Source organism: Glandiceps talaboti, chromosome 18, assembly GCF_964340395.1.
Source record: "Glandiceps talaboti chromosome 18, keGlaTala1.1, whole genome shotgun sequence".
In the NCBI taxonomy this organism is placed as follows: domain Eukaryota; kingdom Metazoa; phylum Hemichordata; class Enteropneusta; family Spengelidae; genus Glandiceps; species Glandiceps talaboti.
In genome coordinates, this window is record NC_135566.1 from 6,011,006 (window position 1) to 6,032,260 (window position 21,255).

General features: G+C 38.4%; 2 protein-coding genes across 2 annotated transcripts; one reads left to right on the forward strand and one right to left on the reverse strand.

Moving 5' to 3' along the window:
• Positions 1–4,457: 4,457 nt before the first annotated feature.
• Positions 4,458–12,368, reverse strand: LOC144449442 (thiosulfate sulfurtransferase-like). Its single transcript, XM_078139975.1, has 4 exons — positions 12,254–12,368; positions 9,985–10,176; positions 5,850–6,451; positions 4,458–5,040 (listed from the first exon to the last, which is right to left on the reverse strand). The coding sequence occupies exons 2-4, from the start codon at positions 10,053–10,055 to the stop codon at positions 4,751–4,753; spliced, it is 963 nt and encodes a 320-aa protein (XP_077996101.1). The 5' UTR covers positions 10,056–10,176; positions 12,254–12,368; the 3' UTR covers positions 4,458–4,750.
• A 4,195-nt stretch (positions 12,369–16,563) lies between these two features.
• Positions 16,564–21,015, forward strand: LOC144449428 (glutathione S-transferase A4-like). The gene is made up of 6 exons (XM_078139959.1): positions 16,564–16,865; positions 18,087–18,138; positions 18,872–19,004; positions 19,461–19,596; positions 19,961–20,092; positions 20,715–21,015. Exons 1-6 carry the CDS (start codon positions 16,773–16,775, stop codon positions 20,832–20,834), a joined length of 666 nt encoding a protein of 221 aa, XP_077996085.1. The 5' UTR covers positions 16,564–16,772; the 3' UTR covers positions 20,835–21,015.
• Positions 21,016–21,255: the final 240 nt, after the last annotated feature.

Consider the following 21,255-nt stretch of genomic DNA (forward strand, 5'->3'; position numbering starts at 1 on the left):
TATTATGTATTCCGTGTCTAGTACATACATACATACACACATACATGCATACATATCCAGGAGTGCATAGATGTGTATTTTATTGAAAATTTAAATAAGAAAGATGTAAAATTTATTTACAAAATTACAGACTTTTGTTTATTGCAAATCGACTACTCTCTGTCATAGTTTTATTGGTTTGAGTGTTGTACCTTCTTGATACATCGTACTGTGTATCTACTCCGACCCCTTGCATCGTAGCACCAATTTACAATGGAAGATCATTGGCTTGAAACAAAACATCGTCTGGCTCAACAAACATCTTACTAATATTGCTACATTTTATCACTTACCTCAACACAAAATTGCTTCTTTTCATCATCTGGTGTGTCAAATATCTTACCAATATTGCTACATTTTGCGTGAGCAACCATCGTAAAGCCGATCGTCGCCAAATCATATACATTGTAACAATGTATACTTTTTCAGATATGTAAATGGATTAAAATGTAACAATTATACTTCAACTTTGTCATGTCACATGATGACATGTAGCAAAGTTTCGAGCTAGACACAGAAATGTGTCGAGTCTGACAATAAAATGTAGCATTTGTTAGTAAGATTTTTGACGAGCCAGGTGACGATTTGGTTCGACTTGACTGGCTGCCATTGTATATTATGTTAATGACGAGAAATAACCAAATGTAGTTGATTTTATTTAAAGAAATGAACTTCAGAATTCATCCACCTGCACCCCACCCCATCCCTTGGCCTACCTCCGCTGCTAATGGTACTGAAGGGATTTTTTGATATATAATGGCGAATTGATATCGCCCTTACATATCTATTAACTTCACAGTATGGTTGCCATTGTCATCCCTGGCACGATAATACGTTTGACAATTTTTTCAAAGTAAGGAACCGTCTCATATTGCCACAAATATTCATGAAACGAAATTTATTCGTATACGGTATAGGATATTTTGTTTCAAATCATACATTTTGTGGTTTCATTTTCAACAACTTTTTTTTGTAAATGTATACATAATGCGTTCATTTCACTAGAAGGAACCCCTCTTTTTCTAGTGAACGAATTTTGCTGTACAACGATGTGAGACGGTCCTAATGTACATTGTATTTGAATGGCACGCCATTTCTTTATCCCTCTTTTCCTTTGACCACAGTCTGGTGCCACATATACAACATTTCTATACCGTTTAATTTGTCACATCTGCCATTTGCTAATAAAAATGGAAATGGGTCATATATTCCATTTGAAGCCATAATGTATATTTCATTCCACTCTATGAAATACCTTATTTACATTCAAAAGTAATTGTTGTATATATGAAAGACTTGTATGCATAGTTATATGGTCTCTCCCATTGTAAATATCGGCAATTCTATAGGTCGCATTGTTCATTTCAAACAAGTCAACTCGTGATTTTAGCCCCTCTCTTTATATCGCCCTGTTTGGTAAAGTTTCATACTGTCAAATTTGGGCACAGTGGCCTATTAAACTGTCCTCATCTATGTGTGTGTACACGTGTACGTACGTATAATGTACTATGTACGTGTGTATGTATGTATGTATGTATGTATGTATGTATGTATGTATGTATGTATGTATGTATGTATGTATGTATGTATGTATGTGTGTGTGTGTGTGTGTATGTATGTATGTATGTATGTATGTATATATGTATGTATGTATGTATGTATGTATGTATGTATGTATGTGCATTCGTGCTTGCGTGCGTGTCTGTATTTGTGTGTGTAACTGAAAATCTGCTAGTCAAATGAAAACACAATTTTAGTAAACGAAAACTACGTTGAAAAGTATCTGCTGTGAAGAAAAATTGCAATAAACCAAAAGACCACATTAATTCCATAGGAAACTGTGACATTTTATAGTAATAAATCGTGCACTATCAAGTTCTAAAATGGCAGCTCTAAGCTTATATACGTAGAAAATAATATTACGAATCAAACTGGGGGGGTCTTGTAAATATCTTGTACACACAATGAATACTGTACGCACGTTGTCCTCATTAGTGACCCTATTTGACCTTAGATCCAAATGACGTCATTATCTCTCGGCTAAATATTGGTTATTGATTATCTTACATGCACCTGGAATGTAAAATCAATCTATAGATTAAACAGAGTCTAAGTAATGGAGTATATTAATAAGCTCTAAGTATATGTCTTTACGACAACACAAAACAGGTGACTAGTTTCATGGTTTGCGTAATCACCATGATTAGGTGTGAGATAGGAAATTCGGTTGTAACCATGGTAACATTGAAATTATGATACATAATGAGGAGTAATAACATTTTGTTAAACATTGTTGATTTTGTGATGTCTGAATTTTATATATTATCAACCGATATATTTCCACTGATGATGAAATTCAGTGTGTGTGTGTGTGTGTGTGTGTGTGTGTGTGTGTGTGTGTGTGTGTGTGTGAGGGGAGTGTGTGAGAGAGAGAGGAGAGGAGGGAGAGAGAATAGTCAGACAGATAGACAGATTCAGAGACAGAGACACAGAGAGATAAACCCAGAGATAGACAAAGAGACAGACAGACAGACAGACAGAGCGACAGACAGACAGACAGACAGACAGACAGACAGACAGACAGACAGACAGACAGATAGATAGATAGATAGATAGATAGATAGACAGACCGACAGACAGACAGAGGCAGAGGGAGGGGGAGGGAGAAAGAGAAAAAGAGAAAGAGTATCCCTTATTAATTGCTTCCTCCCTCAGTGTGACAGATTTGTCACCGCAACATGTGCATAAACACGTATGCCTTCCTGTTAGAATTTAGATCAAAAGGTGTTCACATACAGTTATATATACATATCAATATATGGAAGAAAACATATCCATCACGTCTCAGGGAAATTTCAGAGGTAGTCCTTGTATGCTACTTAGATGTAATTCTGGTCTCATAATAGGTAACGTGTGTCTGTGGTTAAGCTGGCGTTTGATGTCGTGTGGGACTTCTTCTTGTGTTTACAGTCAATGACTCCTTTCCTTTCAAACAAACTAATACGTGTATGTTATCGAACAGTTTGGAATTTATTACAAAAATGAATATATAACAGGATTTTCATTTACGATCCACTGGTGATCAACGCTGTGAACCGTGAACAGATACATCGTATTTATTCAATGATTGCTAATACTACTGCATCAAGGTGTTAACTGTACCGGATGATTTGCATATTATGTACTATTACGCATGTTACGGAACCCATTGCAATTTATAGAGCATGTCGATTTCATGGTTTATGACCATCAAAATTAATGGGTTTTTCATAATTTATTTATCAAGTGTTGACGTTTTAATTAATCTAGGAATAGAATCACTTTGCTTGTCGCAAGTGAGTGGTGTGTCGTAAACACGGTTAAGATATGCCGTTAAAGGGTATAAGGTCGAAATGTTTGTTGGTGATTTCGCTACTTTTTTAGGGAGTGTATTATTTATAATGCAAGTTTTGAACCCTTAGGGATACAATCCATACTCATGACGTGTTTTTCAAATTGACGGCAATCTGAATGTTATTTTTCATCATATTAAAAGACATCTGACATCTCATTGCTTTATATATTAACTTAGGAACTGGTGTTCAAATGATATCGACGGCTCAAGTTGCATCGTGAATTGTGTGAAATTATTATACTCTTTAAAAGGTCATATGAATGAGAAATAGACAGTTACTTTGGACATCACATTTAATTTTATGAGGCAAGTAGCAGAATTCATGGCAGGGGCCTGGGGAGAAAACTAGGGTGGCATGAAAAAAAGGGGGTTGCAAAAGAGGGGGGGGGGCTTGGAGATTTTGGTTGTCTGAAAAGCGGATGGGGGGGGGGGGTTACTGTATATATTACCATAATTGCAGAATTAAATTATGTGCATTGCTTGCAAGCCCTCTAAAGCCCCTATGTGTCCGGATTTCAAAAAACTTTGCTACACTGAGCCATCAAGGTGATGCATACTATCTCTCCTCCCAAATCAATGTTGAACGGGTAAAGCCCTGCTGGCTAAGTATCTCCAAGTATAGGTTACAGCGCAATATGAGATTTCTACTCGCGAAGCCCACATATATACTCTAAAGTAATCTGGACTCTGAAATCGATTGCCGCTGTTTCTTTTAATGTAGTGTATCGTTGTACCATACATTTGTATGTTGGATCGAAAGTACAATATATACAGTCATCCTACTACTATACATAGATCTATATTGTAATTCTGATCTATCCTATTCAGTTTCAAAGTCTTGATATCGTCATATATAAACTAATATTAGATTTATAAAAGTTTGAAATTTATTTACAATGTTTATTATAATAATAGTACCTAACACGTTGTCTGAGCCTTTAATTGATGATGATGATGATGATGATGATGATGATGATGATGATGATGATGATGATGATGATGATGATGATGATGATGATGATGATGATGATGATGATGTAGCTGTTTATTTGTACAGTAATTTGTAAAGTGCTGATTTTTTGTCACAGTACTGTGTAACCAGGTTATTCCAGACATTTGGTTTGTAAAAAAAAGTACGTAAATTGTATGAGTCAAATATGAAAGAAAGTACTGATATTTTAAGGTGCAGATTATCGGAGGTTTTAGGTGCTTAAAAAACAAAACTACTTGTAGTTGTTCAAAACATTGTGGCATGAAAAGAAAAAAAATTCTCATCAAAGTTACACAAACGTGGACTCTGTTATGATAACAGCAACACTATTCAGGCACGTTTTCCATTGTCTCTGCATCAGCCTTTAAGAACCATTCCATCCACGCGCCGTCATATAGTGGGAGATCAGTTTTGGTGGAGTAGTGCGCCGCCAACGCCAAGAAACTAGCTGTCAGTCCAGTCCCGCACATGACAACCACAGATTTGTTGAGATCGACACCAGCATCGTTGAAAACCACCTTCAGTTGTTCGATGTCTTTCAGCAGTTTGGTATCAGAGTCCATTGTCTTCATAAAGGGGATGTTAACAGTGCCTTTAATATGACCAGATTTGATACCTACCAGACGAGAAAGGAAACAGTGAGATTCAATTTTCATGGGTATCTAAAACACACACATTCAGTCATTGATGGTCGACCGCACACTGTAGCAACCCCAACGATATCGATAAGCGTCGTTCTTTTTTAGTAATCGCAACGGATAGGTAAATGAATACACGCGACAGTTACACGTTCATAATCATGTAGAAGACATGTAAACTTATGTACTATACATATACACACTCTGTAACATGTATAAAAAAGGCTATTACTCCAGTGTGAACCTCTCTAACGCAATGATATGCAAGTACTCAGAAAAATGTGTATGTATTTACGTGTGTATGTATGTATGTATGTATGTATGTATGTATGTATGTATGTATGTATGTATGTATGTATGTATGTATGTATGTATGTATGTGTGTGTGTGTGTGTGTGTGTGTGCGTGCGTGCGTGCGTGCGTGTGTGTGTGTGTGGTGTGTGTGTGTGTGTGTGTGTATGTATGTATGTATGTATGTATGTATGTATGTATGTATGTATGCATGTATGTATGTATGTATGTATGTATGTATGTGTGTGTGTGTATATAACGCGCGCGTGTATAGTATGTGCGTGTGTGCGCACGAGTTTCATTCACTGTGTGTTCAAAGTAATTTGCGTAAGAGCCTTAGCAAAATGCAATCATTATCCCCATTGCTAGTAAACCGATTCCCATATAAATTGGCGATCTGCCGAGGAACAGAAAGGTATCCATGTGTGTGTATCATGTGTGTGTGTATATATATATACATGTATATATAAAATAGGTATTCTTAATATCAACACACCTGGTACTGGCTCAGGATCTTCTCCTTTAAATCTTCCCGGAGGGCGTGCATCGACGACGGTAAAACTGTTTTCTGAAATGTTGCTTTCAACGTCTCCTTTGCCTTTTACCAAACTGCTCCTAAATGAAGGTGTATAAGTCACCGTCTCAACATCCAATGTTTCATCAGAAGTTGGGTGGTCCTCGGCAATCCACTTAGGCAGCCCGCCATTCAAGACAGAAACTTTGTCATGTCCAAAAACATGGAACATATACCACGCCCTCGGTGCTGAAAACATGCCTAATTTTTCGTTGTTGTCATAGAGAATGACATGCGTGTCGTTCGTAACACCTAACTTCCCAACTTGCTCAGCGAAAACATCGGCGGATGGAAGCATCATTTCCAGATCAGATGATGTGTCCCTACACGTCTTCAGATCGAGGAAGAGCGCCCCCATTATGTGTTGTTTCTCATATTCAGCCGCTGCATCTCGTTCTGTTTGTGGCATATGCCAGGATACGTCCAAGATACGAAGCTCACTTACACTTCCATCGTCGAATTTTTCAGCCAGCCATTCCACACTAACTACGTCTTGAACACAACCACTCTTATTTTCAGACATCCTGAAAAAAATCAATTGACAAAAAATAATTAAAAATTTGTCACACAAATTCACAAGATCAAAGCAACACGACATATACAGCCAATCGCTGTAAATATACAACACGGGTAACAATAAAATGATATTTACTCCGTCAAATCGATTGATTCAAACATGGAAGTATTCTTCCATGATTCAAAATTGGCATTTTGTTCAAAGCTGCAGTACTAGTGACATAGCAACTGGAACGGGTTTTTGAAAATGTTTTGTATTATGTGTATAATAACTTACTGGTAATATCGTGCACCGTGAACAATACTATATTACCATTGGGCACACGTATTTTTTGTAGCTGCAAATCAAATTGAGTTTTTGGTCATGCACCCAAAAAGTAGCGCCCTCGACGGCGACCATGGTTTCAACCTGTTTCTGTACTACTTATGGATAATATCAACCACTGACTAATATGTGCTATGTCTAATCATTGGTATTTCTTTTTAAATTCAGTGAATACATTGTGATTGATTGATCGAAAAAAATTATACTCCAGTTACAACTAGTACACTTTAACCTTGTCACTACACCACCTACAGATAACATTTACCACTAATCAACAGATACAATGTGTTTTTCTTAAATAAGTAATTGACCAATTGTAAGTGAATATGTCTTTCGATATTAATTTTGGATGAAAAAAAATGCCCCAGTTGAAGCTAGTGCAAGTTTAAAAGGGCCAACTACTAATCGGTTCAAATTAGAAATCGACATATTATTATTATTCTACCGAATTGGACAAAGTAAGAATTGTGATAAACGTTTACAAAGCTTATTATTTTGGTACTGGAAACACTACGTTTTATGGATCAAATAGCTTAATTGGGCCGGGACACTGTATATAGGGTCCTCCACAATTCCTACGGCGTTAATTAACCATATATAAGGGAACGAGGAAAATGTATTGCAGGGAATGAAATATTTTGGGGTGCAACAATTTTGAGGTGACGATCTTGATGATCTGATGTCCAGATGACCAACTTCAAAATCGGTTGAAGTTGGTGCCTCCGGCGAAAACCGCAAACATCTATTTGTAAATAAACCTCTTATAGAATCCGACGGCGTTCGTCAATGTTTGTACACCTCAGGCGAATGTAAAATCTTTGTATAGCGTGGCTACGAAAATCCTTGCAATGGGTTCATTTAGAGGAGGCCAAGAGCACTAAGGGGGTTGCGAAAAAAATTGACAGAAATATTCTCACCTTAACCCCCACCCCACCTCCACCGTAAATTCTGCTCATTGCTTAAATTGTTTGGTGAATTCGTAGCACACAAAGCTTAAATGATTAACACAAGTTGTCAATGATAGATATTGTTGAGTATCTTGCTATCAAGGTCGCTTGCTATCAAGAATCACTCAATTACTTCGGCTTGATCTATTTTCGGTGACAGGGGACTATCATTCACTTACAAGTGAATGAAACGTACACATCTTGGAACATCACTTTATGGGCCAATTGTTTTTGAACAATATTCAATAAACAGGATTTGAAGAATAACATGTGTATTTACTGAGCACTTTTGCGGAATTTCAAGTTCAACATCCTGTTCGATTCCGACAACAGTTTCAACGGTGACAGATTGACTTAGAGACAGAGAACGAAAGTCGGTGTATTTATAAGCAGTAATCGGATGCTATTGAAAGGAGAGACTGACCCTGGCTAACATATTGTGGTGTATCAATCGAATGCCTCTGAAGAATTTAATTGCATGCGTCAGACAGAAAGTATGACAAATAAAACGTGGTTAACTTTGTAAATAATTATGTAAGTAATGTTACCTCTTATCAAATCTGTATCTCTAGCCAAGTAGAATGCGTCCTTTTGGTGTAGAAAGCTAGTCACAATATCGACTGTAATCAACCGCCTTTTGTTGAACCCTTAGACCTCGGGTGAAACTAACGTGACAGTGGCTAGGTGCATGTGTTTGTGTGTGTTTTTATAATGCAAGAACAAGACCTAGAATCGGTGCTCTTCAAGGTGATCGTAGAGGGCGCATGGCCTAGTTTCGGAACACCATGCGGAACACCTATAGTTCATGCTATAATTAGACTGAAGTTTCTAGGTGAATTTACGGGGTTGTTCTCTGTTATTTTGTGCTATGCACTCACACGTTGTCATTGCTGGTCATTAATAAACACGCATACTAGACAGAGGCTAATTCCATAAATAAACGGGTGTCAGGTGTGCGTGTGTTCTAGCGAATTGTTGTAGAACCATGTCTAGCACTTGGTAGGCGAAGTATAATGAAAACGGTGATAAATCACACACTGAAAGTAGCAGTGCTGTGTTGATTTATAAAGACCCAGATTTGACGACGGGTGTGGTGGTGGGGAGAAAAAACATTGGGGATTTGAAGAGAAAAACAAACTTGATAACCACATAAAAAATGGGAAAAATATTTACAACTAACTGGTCCACAACCATGACTTATTTTCAATAATACATTGATCATAATATTGTAATGTTTCTTTGTTGATTTTTCTGACAGTTGTGTAATGTAACCTTTTCTTTCCTTTTCGGGACTCGAATAAAAAGTTTATAAACACACACACACACACACACACACACACACACACACACATACACCCCCCCCCCCACACACACACAAAGAGGAACGCATGAAAATACTGGTGGTCTGATAGGGGCCCCGGCGGTGGCAGTCCCTGGATGGGTGGGTACCCATGCTTGTTAGCGAAATATTCTGCTCTTGCTTTGAACCAAATTAAACCCCAGGAGCGGTCCTTTTACCGATTACAGTTGCAAAATTTCTTGCGGCTTCCCCACAAAGTCTAACAAAATTTAGTTCGACATTTGACAGACGATAAGGAGTACCAATTTGAGTTCTTGACTTTTGTCGAGTCAGACGTCTATTTTTTTTTCAACGTTTTAACTTTTTGGCAACATACAGAGAAACAGAAATATAAGACGCCGTTATGCTAAATCTATAATATACAGCAACCTTTGTAAAACGACACAATAACCTGAGCAGGACGTTTGTAAGACGTCAAGAAGGTGTTACTACTAGCTTTGTACACTTTCTTTCCGGTCTTTGTTGGAGGTATGATGTAGCAATATGGTCAGGTGAAAATAATAAGTCAGTGGTGACTAACTCTTATTTTCGCGTGGAAGCAGCGCGAAGTCAAATACGAATATACACATAGCAACTATTGGTAACAAAATTACGTCGTTGGATGTCTATATCATGTTCATATTCTGGTCGGGAGCTCTAACAGACAGACAGACAGACAGACAGACAGACAGACAGACAGACAGACAGACAGACAGACAGACAGACAGACAGACAGACAGACAGACAGACAGACAGGCAGGCAGGCAGGCAGGCAGGCAGGCAGACAGGCATACATACATACATACATACATACATACATACATACATACATACATACATATATACATACATACATACATACATACATGCATGCATGCATGCATACATACATACATACATACATACATACATACATACATACATACATACCCATTTTCGTTATTCTGGTTCGTAGTTGCACCAGTTGAACCTGTTGTCGCCTTACTTCCCGAACACCCCATGGTATTTTTTTTTGTTGAAAACTCGGTTTACGTATCAGTAGAATCCAATAAAATGTAGATAAAGTAATACTTTTTCTTGGGCAGTGTTCCACTAATACACAGTCATTAAAGAAAATATCACCTGGAAAGGTAAAAGAAAAACCTGTAAACGTCTAAGTCGTCTAATTAGGTCACATTAATAAACCACGATTTCTTCTTTACTACAAAGAATGATGTATAAGAACAATGAACACAGATAGCATCTACAGAAATATGGTCATAGCGATAATAACCCGATTAAAAGGGACCGCAACAACTATTTCAAAGACTGATCTTGATGGAAACACATTCCCCCCCCCCTTTTTTTATAGATAGAACAGGTTGGATTCTTTGTAGTAGGGAAGAGTTTGTATCGATACAATTAAAAAGTTTGTAAAGTCCTGTGGAAAAGTACCTTAGCAGTGCTTAGAGATTAATTCAACCAGTATGTCAAACTAGTCACAGTATAGTGTTCCAGCGTCGAATGCCTCATTTCCCGACTGTGTGATAGTACCTCCTTACTAGTCACACTACATATGCAGGGAACAGCTTTACAATGGATTACTCGTTTCACGTGACTGTACATGTGCTGATGGTCAGTTTCCTGAGCTGGTCCTGAATGCTACGAGTTTCCTTCCTGGTAAATGTTTACAGGTTGAATGGAAAAAAATATGTCTGGGTCAGGGAATGTTGACAATTATTAATTAAATATAACCGTTACGGCCCTAACTAGTCAAAGCTTGGCTCCGCAATCTTCCAAAATTTCGTACTTCAGTCGTTTAAATACATAATCTTCAACTTCATAAGCTTACAACACAAAAATGGTGAAGGACCTATACTAGTTATCGGAGTGCATGGTTTCCCGGCCATGGGAAAGGCTTGTATAAACGAGCCTTCCATTATCAATTTCAAGCAGTGGTGTCTTCGTCTCGTGTTTTCTATTGTATTGGAAATGTCAAAATTCCTACAGATGACACCACGCTTGAACAAGTCAGTCACATCTTAGAGTCTGAATTCGAAATGGGGGAAATGACTCCCTACCAATGGAATGGAAGACTCGAAGAGATACTTATAGATTTATGCTCATACCACTAAACTGGTGGTCTGAGATTTATGATCGTATTGTTGGCTGAGATGTAGAAGCAACCCGGCAATTAAAACTGCTTTTCTCATGGGCAAGTAAACCAATATCCGTCAGTGGAACAACATGTTGTACATTTTACAACTTTGATCGACTCATTGTTTTCCGCTCTCAGGTTGCAATGTTACTTATGTCAACCCTATAAATAGAATCGAATGACACTTGGATCGAGTTGGCCGACCCCAGCGATCTAAAATTGTCGCAGACTGAAGTCCATGTTGCGGTAAATACATATTCAGTTGAATAACACGTGATGTGCGTGTTTGCTTGGTGCTATAGCAACTGTAAACATATCCAACAACGCGGGTTCTATTATTGAAGCATTAGAGCAAAATCGGTGAAATTGAAGTGAACTTTTGAGGGTGGGCGGGGGGGGGGTGTCTCTCGACAATATAAATTTGAATATTGAATTGCTACTACGGAAACTAAACTCAATATCCGTGGTGGTATCGACAATTCAAATATAATAACATTATGAAGCCCAACTCTAACCATGTCTTTGTTATAATAGCAAACATTTTGGCATTTATGTATAAATTGACCAACGGCGAACAACAACAACAACAACAACAACAACAACAACAACAATAACAATAACAATAACAACAACAACAACAACAACGCAAACAACAGCAATCTTCAAAATCAAAAGTTGTCGTATATTTGAAATCCGCGTACGTAACGTCACTCCCAATTCTGTAAGATACAGGCATTCGTGCCACGCTGAACTACACGGCGTATCGTACAGTCTAGTCACTCCCCTACGGCTCAGACGAGCCTACGGTAATACAAAAAATGTACTTCTCCAACTACCTCCGGGCATACTTCACATTCGAAGTAGGCGATTATACTGGATTACAAGCAAGGTATTCGAGTATTACATTAAAATATCATCGGCGAACTCTTCATTGATTATGAACTAAAGAGAATCAAATGATAGGAACAGTGGCTCAGATCAGTTTTTAGATGTCAACACACTGAACACAAACGTTGTCAATACAATTGTGAATACTGCTTCAATAAACTAATAAAGGCCTACCTGTAATGTAAGCAGTTGTCTACTCAAAAGGCTTCTTCCAGAACCTATTTGCCACTTAGTGGGCGAGATTCTCATTTACTCCGTATTTTATTTCAACTGCTAGCCTAAATCCACACTACAGCAATTTCGTTGAGGCCACATAGATTCGTTGATATGATTAATCATGACGTCACTAATGTCCCACATTTGGGACACGAAATATGGTTTACAGTTCACTGATTCTTCGACGAATGAGTTTAGGACGGGAGGTCACCGTGATGACCCTAGACAGACAACCAATGTGTTTACTGGAACGTTGTCATGTTCGTAATGATTCGTGACCTTATTTGACCCTAATCTATACAGAGGTTGCCCTAAAACGAATGACAACCCGAACAGAAAACGAATGACAGTATTTACAGTAAGTAAACATTGAAATTACACCCTTTTCTACATTTAGTTAGTTGAATGACACCCTCTGCACTAGTGGAATGGCAGCAGCCACTCTATAGCATCAGTGGAATGACAGCAATATCAATATTGAATAATCGTCTTATGTTTTTGTCGGAAGGGTGTCATTCAACTAACTGAATGTAGAAAAGGGTGTCATTCCACTGTTTACACACTGTAAATGTTGTCATTCGTTTTCTGTCATTCGGGTAGTCATTCATTTTAGGGTAACCATCTATAAAGCGACGCTGTCGATGGCGCTAAGCTTCACCTGTACCCAATACGTAATGACTAAGGGAGAGATCAGTTTCTACGAAGGGGCCAATCATAGGGGGGTGTTCCCCTCAATTTAGTGATTATTTTCGACATTGCTGTGTCGCTTTGAACCAAATTAAACCCCAGCAGTGATCTTTCTCCGTGTAAATTTGTACATTTTATTAAATTTATATAGTTATAAGTCTATAAGGCAGGTGTGAACCATGATCCTTTAATATCTCTCGTTAGATGTATGTGTAGTGAGTTTGTTATATGAATATATATTATGTAGATAATATATATTTAGATGTTATTCCCCAATATTTTTCTTCGTTCAGCCAAAGAAAATTCGAGTGACCTAAGGGGCCTTTTGTCACTACTCGTCTAACGACTCGTAGGTTCTTTAGATCACGAGTATTTTCCGGCTGAATGAAGAAAAATATTGGAGAATAAAATAATTATATCAGCGCCAGTAATATCAAAGAAAAATAGGGGAAAGTAATTAAATGGCAATTTTGAACAGTGTGACTCATAAATCGTACACAGCAGAACCAACTTGATGTAGACACGCGTTGTCGTGACATAGAACTACCAGATCATATATTTCATATTTTTTGTTGAACTTGGTCCATGCATGATATATATATATATATATATATATATATATATATATATATATATACACTTAATCCGAAAATTAAGACGTCACATGTTGAAACTCTGGGTTGCAACTTGTGACTTCTAGCTTCTTAATTCCTCGTCTATGACTTAATGATTAATGTGTATTCATACGAAATCAATTTAAATATAAAATTCTTCCAAACAACCCTTTCAGCAGTCTTCTCAAATCCCATTTTTTCGTAAAGTCTACGCGGTCCCGCATGATACTCCGTTGTTGACAAGCGTATTTTGCTGTAACCACTAGCGACCGCGTATTTTATTACAGTGTCCACGAAAATTCTCCCGATTCCTAGGCACCTGAATTCTTTTATAACACAATTTGACGTCAGTCTTATCTCGACATTCTTGTGTACCTCCATTGCACCAATTGTACCAACCACTTGACCGTTGTATTCAGCCACCCAGAAGTTCCCTCTCTGACCGCGTGTGTATGTTTTGTCGATGTTCTTCACGTCCGAGTCTAGTCTCCTGTCGATGTACTGTTTGTGAGGTGATTTCAAGTAGTAAAGCCAGATCACGATCGTAGCCAACGTCAGAAGAACCATGGATATAGTAACAGTGATATTTTGGGATTGGTACCATGATAGCAACGCAACCACCAAAAGCAACACTTTCGTACGACTTAACCCCAGTTGACGACACACAAACGGATAACGGTATTCAAGAACACCTGACTTTAAAATCTCTTTAACTCGCTGTTCGTCATCAGTGTTGAACTGACGAACGAGAATAACCTCGCCATTTCGTAATCGATGGGTTCTCGACTCTTCGAGGGTCGGTGCCATTTTGTTCGAGCACTCGAGAAAATTAATATATAGTTTATTTGAATAATCTACGTTATCACATGACCTGATAGCCCCTTGACATATTTATTTATAGGTACTTATCTCAATGTGATACTGTCATCGAGTCATGTTACCTGCTGACAAGGTGCCAACATTGATGCCATGACACCAATCAGTCAGTCAATCAATCAATCAATCAATCAATCAATCAATCAATCAATCAACAAAGTGCGCACACCCCCTGGAGGATTTTTGCTAATAAAAATTGTGAGTCTACGGTATACTACGAAAGCCGTCAGGGGACTTCCGACTTCCAACTTCCAAAGTTTTGGAAGTCGGAAGTCGGAAGTCCCCTGACGGCTTTCGTAGTATCCAAACAGTGGAGTCATGATGGGCGAATGGTTAGAATGGCCGGCTTTGAATATATCTGCAGATTGCAGGTTCGAACCCCATCGCTGCCGTTTGTTTCTGAATGGGATAATATTTGAACCCTGTGCAATATTTGAACCATGACTGTGCCTCAGTTCACGCTGTCACCCAGCTGTATAATTGGGGACCCGATAGGATAGAGGTTGCAATGTGAATGCTTTAATCCTAGACGCTGCAATGGATTATATGCTCCCCATGGAGTTGAGGAAGTAATGGGCCGTTGTGCCGATATAGATCTGTGCCAGGGGTAATAATTGTAAAGCACTTTGAGCACTATATTACTAGTATAATTGACACAAAATCAATCACATTTAGACAAACACGGACATCCACAGAATTGCGGTTGGATGGGGTCTACGACATAAAACGCAGAAAAATATCTGTTTTTAACACTGACACAGTCTTGATCATTGTGGAGTTGCCACGAGTAACGGAGTATTCTATTGAAGTCGTAGCATTTGTAATTGTTGGATCATAGTACGAATCCTGCCGATTGATGGTGGATGAGTACTAACTTATAGAAGTTGGCTCCATAACTGTATCATATATTTTACACTGTGGTTGATTCGTTCCATATCATTGCTATCAGTTTTGTCCCTATATGATTTGCACGCATAATAGTCTACCGGTAGTCCCTATATCACATCATTACTATTTACACCTCCACTCTTCGTTGGTAGCCAGACTAAACGTATCATGACTTGCACAAATCCGACTATCATATACTAGTACCTGCACCTGTTGTTATCGATTAATGAGCACACGCCGCCAGCCGCCAAACAAATGTCTCTTAACAGTCGATATGGCCAAATCAATGGCTATGTATTACGATATTACGATGACCAATCGTTGCTTTGAACGAATGTACACAGTAGACGTTTGAACTGCCACTTCTCTGTCTGTCTGTCTGTCTGTCTGTCTGTCTGTCTGTCTGTCTGTCTGTCTGTCTGTCTCAGTCTCTCCCCCCTCTCTCTCTCTCTCTCTCTCTCTCTCTCTCTCTCTCTCTCTCTCTCTCTCTCTCTCTCTCCCTCTCTCCCTCTCTCTTTCTGTAGTGACATTGTGATTTAATCTACTATACTGTGACGTATTAATAATAGTTGTACCTGTGTTCACAATCTGACTGTCGACTTTGAATTGTTATGTACAATTGGTTACAACAAGCCATCCACTCAGTGACTTACTTGTGCTGTGTCATGATGAATTGGGCAAGTTTTCACATAACTCGTGACGTCATCATTGAGTAACGTATAATTTTCAAATAGTGCGGATACACGTGTGTATCAATCCGCCACGACATTCATCTCGTATTGATTTATTCAACGCAAAATAATCTTGTGCACCATGAATCTCAATATCCTTATTTTATATATTGTTATTGGCCAGCAAATACAAATCGAAATAACTCATAACTGTGAATCTACCGCACGTATACGGTTTCTACGAGAAACATATACTATTATATAGCTTACACGTGACCATGTGGGGAATTTTTTTAAAGTAGTGTATAGGTTAGAGGTGAACAAGAGTGATCTTCACGGAAAACTTTGGGATAAGTTATTCACAGCGTCGAAATTATGAGTCGAGTCCATAAATAGTGTGAAATGCAACAACGTTGCAAACTTGCATTGTTAGCACGTATCATGTGTTGAGGAAGGGGTGGAACCTTTGAGTGCAGTAGTGGAGACGTTTTCTTCATAAAATAGAAAATGTAGCAATTGGGCTTTGCAGATTTCTATTGGTCGATACGTTGGGGGAAAATTAACACGGCATTTTCATCTGTTACAGAACGGTTCTACTACTAAGATCAGCTGGTGTAAGAATACAACAAATATTCGAACCGTCATCGTGAGTCGTGATCGTCCAATCTATATAAATAGCTACAGACGGGTTGGTGTACCATCATCCACAGTGGAAAGATCGTCAACATCGGTAGTTCTAAAATGGCGCCGAAGGAAAATGTTCGTTTGACCTATTTCAATGGACGTGGGAGGGGTGAATCAGTTCGCTTCATCCTCGCCGCTGCAGGAGTTGAGGTAAACTTACCAATCTTCCTTGTCATTTTATCAAAAACTGTTTTAGACGTAACTTTCTTGATTTATTTTGACGGACTATAGCTACAAACGTTTAATTTTCTCAGTAGATTTAAAGCCAGCCGTACAACGGTACATGGTATGCCCGGGATTGTAGGCTAACAATTAAAAAGTATAAGCTTAGGTTTTAATAATAATAATAGTCTTATCGAAATCTGAACCACTTGTTAATCATGGATTGGTTTGATTGCCATTGTCAAAACTGTCTCTCGGGGGTGGGGGTGGGGGGGGGGGTCATACTTGGATACTTGGATGCAAAAATGTTGCAAACATGTATCGTAAGTGTGTCAGTGTATGTAGGGAAGGGGATGGCGTGAGCCTTTAGCCGTTGAATTGTTCAACACGAATCATTTATTATAAAACATGTTAAGCATATTTGTTTCTGTTAAAAGAAAGACCACAACAATGATATTGCGACATAAGGTACTTGTATATTCGCTGCTAACGAGTGTACTTCCAAGTTATTTAACATAGTGTCCGAGGACCCATCGTCAATCGACGTCATAAATCACAGACCGCTTTACGCCACTACAGGATGCCCAGTCTTGCGAGAACACTGTCCAATACACTGCTCAAAACAATTTAAGTTACTTATGCCCTTTAGCTTTAGCTAATTCCTTTCCAAGTACACCTAAGTTTTCAATTAATGGCTCTTATGAAATTTTAGGGTCCATTGCATGTGTATCGAACATGCCCGCGAACACCATTGCCCCGTCCCGTTCAAGTGTAATAGTGAAGTCTAAAACGCAATTTCATTTACCTAATCTCTGACCAGGCTGTCAGACTTTCGAATTGTTAATTTATGAATCAGCGGATACATTGGTTGGAAGAATCTAGACATGTTCATCTTACACAACAAATCATGCCTGATTTTCCCGCCATCTCTGTAATAATTGAAATCTCTCATCTTTGAACATAACTTTGTGTTTACCAAAAATAAACATCTATTTATCGTGATCGTTGGTTGCAGGTAGTCTTATGAATAAATGAATATTAAATTGAAAGTCATTGCCAACATTATCACAGTCATGTGACTTTTAGCTCCATCATGTATGAATGGCTAGATTGTTCAGGGCGTTTATGGTCTAACATGTTCCTAAAACTTTCTACTCATATTCAAAATATTTGGTTTTAACAGAATTTTTTTTATTTTTATGTTATTAGTTTACAGAACGGTTTCTGACGGAGAAGTCGCAACTTGACAAATGGCGAGCAGGTAAATGTTTCGAGATTAGTCGAATTGCAGGCCATCCTTCGGATCAGTCAAAACACTGAAACAGTGACATGAAGTGAGAGTATGAAATTAATAAGAATGACATAGGTCTTAGGAAAATAGATGTGTGTTTCCAGTACGTTCCGAGGGGTAACTGCAGTATTGAATTTGATCACAATCAAGCAATCGATCGATAAATCGATCAAATACTCACCTTAACGTGAAATACACGTCGGAAATAAACTGTTTAAACTTTAGCTGTAACTTTGATAAAAAATCTCCACCCTATTCTCAATTAAAATCAAGAAAAAACAGGGGCACACCTGTCAAATTGTATCCAATTTAAACCAATATGGCCGCCAAATTCTGACAGTATTAACTCTATGGGAAAATAAAATATCGTCGATTTCCATGGAAACAAGACGGTGAACCTTCAAATGTATTTTATTATTTCAAACTGGACCACAAGCAACTTCTATCTGGCAAAGTTTAGATAGATTTTAAGAATTTTTGATTTTCGATGAAATTCGTCACATGCATTCTTCCTTAACGAATGTAGGCGTGCCTTCCTACTCAGTCTGTCCTGAAACATGATCATACATGTAGGGTAACAAACAAACGTGTAGGGTAGCAAACAAGCAAACGTGTAGAGAAATATCTTGCTAATAGCTGTACACTGTGAACTGTACAGTAGAATAGTTAGATTTCATCGAATTGATAATATTTTGTTCTCTAGATGGCGAGCTTTTATTCATGCAAGTACCAATGCTTGAAATGGATGGTAGGAAAGTTGTACAAACTCTAGCAATTACTCGTCACGTGGCTAGAAAGTACGGACTTGACGGAAAAAATGACGAAGAAAAAAGTAGGTTAGTACAGTCTTGTTCGAATTCTAAGAGCGCATTTGCATTTTGACCGTATACGTAATACTACGACATTTCTTTAACGTCCCTTACTCTATTCTGATATATACACGCGGTTCCAACTCTGTTCAATTTTTTCTCACGCAGTTCTACTTCTCTTCATCCATCTGTCTATCTGCTTTTTTGTCTGTGTCTGTGTCTGTGTCTGTGTCTGTGTCTATGTCTGTGTCTGTGTCTGTGTCTGTGTCTGTGTCTGTTTGTTTGTCTGTGTGTGTCTGTGTTTCTCTCACTCTCTCTCTCTCTCTCTCTCTCTCTCTCTCTCTCTCTCTCTCTCTCTCTCTCTCTCTCTCTCTCTCTCTCTCTCTCTCTCTCTCATTTCTTAACTCCAGAAATCATTCACAACGTAACAATTGGTATTAACAAATTTTATACCTGCTAATATTTACATTTTTCTATTTGCAGAATCGATACACTGAATGAGGGCGCAAGAGAATTCCTCGAAAATTACTTTGGAATAGGATTTGTCCCAAGTACCGAAAAACTTTTATCGAAAATCAAGGAAACAGTTCTCCCAAGATACCTACCAATTTTTGAAAAGGTGAAATGTTTGCCTGTATGATAACATTGTCATAACGATAACCTTTACTGTATAATTCATGAGATGTACAAAGCCATCAGGAAAGATGAAGGTTTAGTTGTACAGGTTAACTTGACTAAACACACACTGTAGATATTAGTGTTTAGTTAAAACTGAGAGTGTTGTATTATCGTTTCTGAAGAAAGAAAACCTAAACATCTAAATCAAGAAAATATCAAATCGTTCTCAACATAGCAAGCACAGTAAATTGATTATTTTCCTCTGTGTGAGGGGTATTCGCCATTTCCACCCCCCCCCCCCCTTATTCAAAGACAAATTCGAGTACTTTGTAAGATTGTCTAAACGAATCTCAATACATATGCAGGTGTTATCTGAGAATTCTTCCGGGTACTTGGTTGGGGATCAGCTAAGCTATGCTGATGTAACACTACTAGAGGCTTTGTTGAATACCGAAGAAAATCTACCAGGTTCCCTGAAGGAATATCCAAAAGTGTCGGTAAGTATACCAATATCAGATATTATCAGCCTGCTATTGTGTCAGAGAGAAAGGGAAAGAGTGAGAGAGGGGGGAGACAGAGAGAGAGAGAGAGAGAGAGAGAGAGAGAGAGAGAGAGAGAGAGAGAGAGAGAGAGAGAGAGAGAGAGAGAGGGGGGGGGGGGTGAGAGTCGGAGAGATGGTGGGTGGGAGACAGAGAGAAGGGCAGACAGACAGACAGACTGACTGGTTGAGAGGATTGGATTCAGAGATAGAATAAATGTATCAACTTCATATATCACTTTCGAATTATATATTGAATTAAGTTTATTAAATGATTATATATACATATGTATTTGTGTGTGTGTGTGTGTATGTGTGTATGTGTGTGTGTGTGTGTGTATGTGTGTGTGTGTGTGTGTGCGCGCGCGCGCGCGTGTGTGTGTGTGTGTGTGTGTGTGTGTGCGTGTGCAATGCGTTCCCTATTTCTTTAGTTGCTATGTGAAAGAGAGCTGGTTAAATAGAATACACAATGATGTATCCACTAGAAACACAGCTATTGGATGACTAAAAAGTCTGCTATTCAGCATTCAAGCTTAAGTACCACAATCGGGCGTTTCTTTTTTGTCTTTCCAAATTTTCAGGAATTCCTTGCCCTTGTTTCATCGTTGCCACAGATGAAGACATTCTTGGCGGGACCGTTGAGAAAAGGACCAAACAACGCCGTGTATATAAAAACTGTCAGAACAGTACTGGAGTTTTAGAATGCAACTCTGACAACAGGGCCGGGGTTCAGGCATATCTTTCGTAGTTTCTTGTACCGTACGTATTTGAATACAGTACAACTTTCAACGGAGGGGGAGGGGGTGTCCGTGCACATCTAGTAGGTGCGTCTCGGATGATAATGTAAAGAGGACTATGGTTTTTACGATGATCGTTTTTTTGTGTCGTGTTGATTTTATCTTCCTTCGCATGTTGATGATAGCCTGTCCGTGGTATTCGAGCCAAATTTCACCACGTACGTGTTACATGTTGTTGAATTTAATTAAATAAACAACTTTTATCATTCATTGGTCTTATCCCATGTTGTTTTTATTCTTACTGTTTAATTGTGTATCATTTAGATTCCTTATTGAATACTTTTTATTAGAACCTAGGTTTTCCTAAGAACTCTTTGAGAACCCT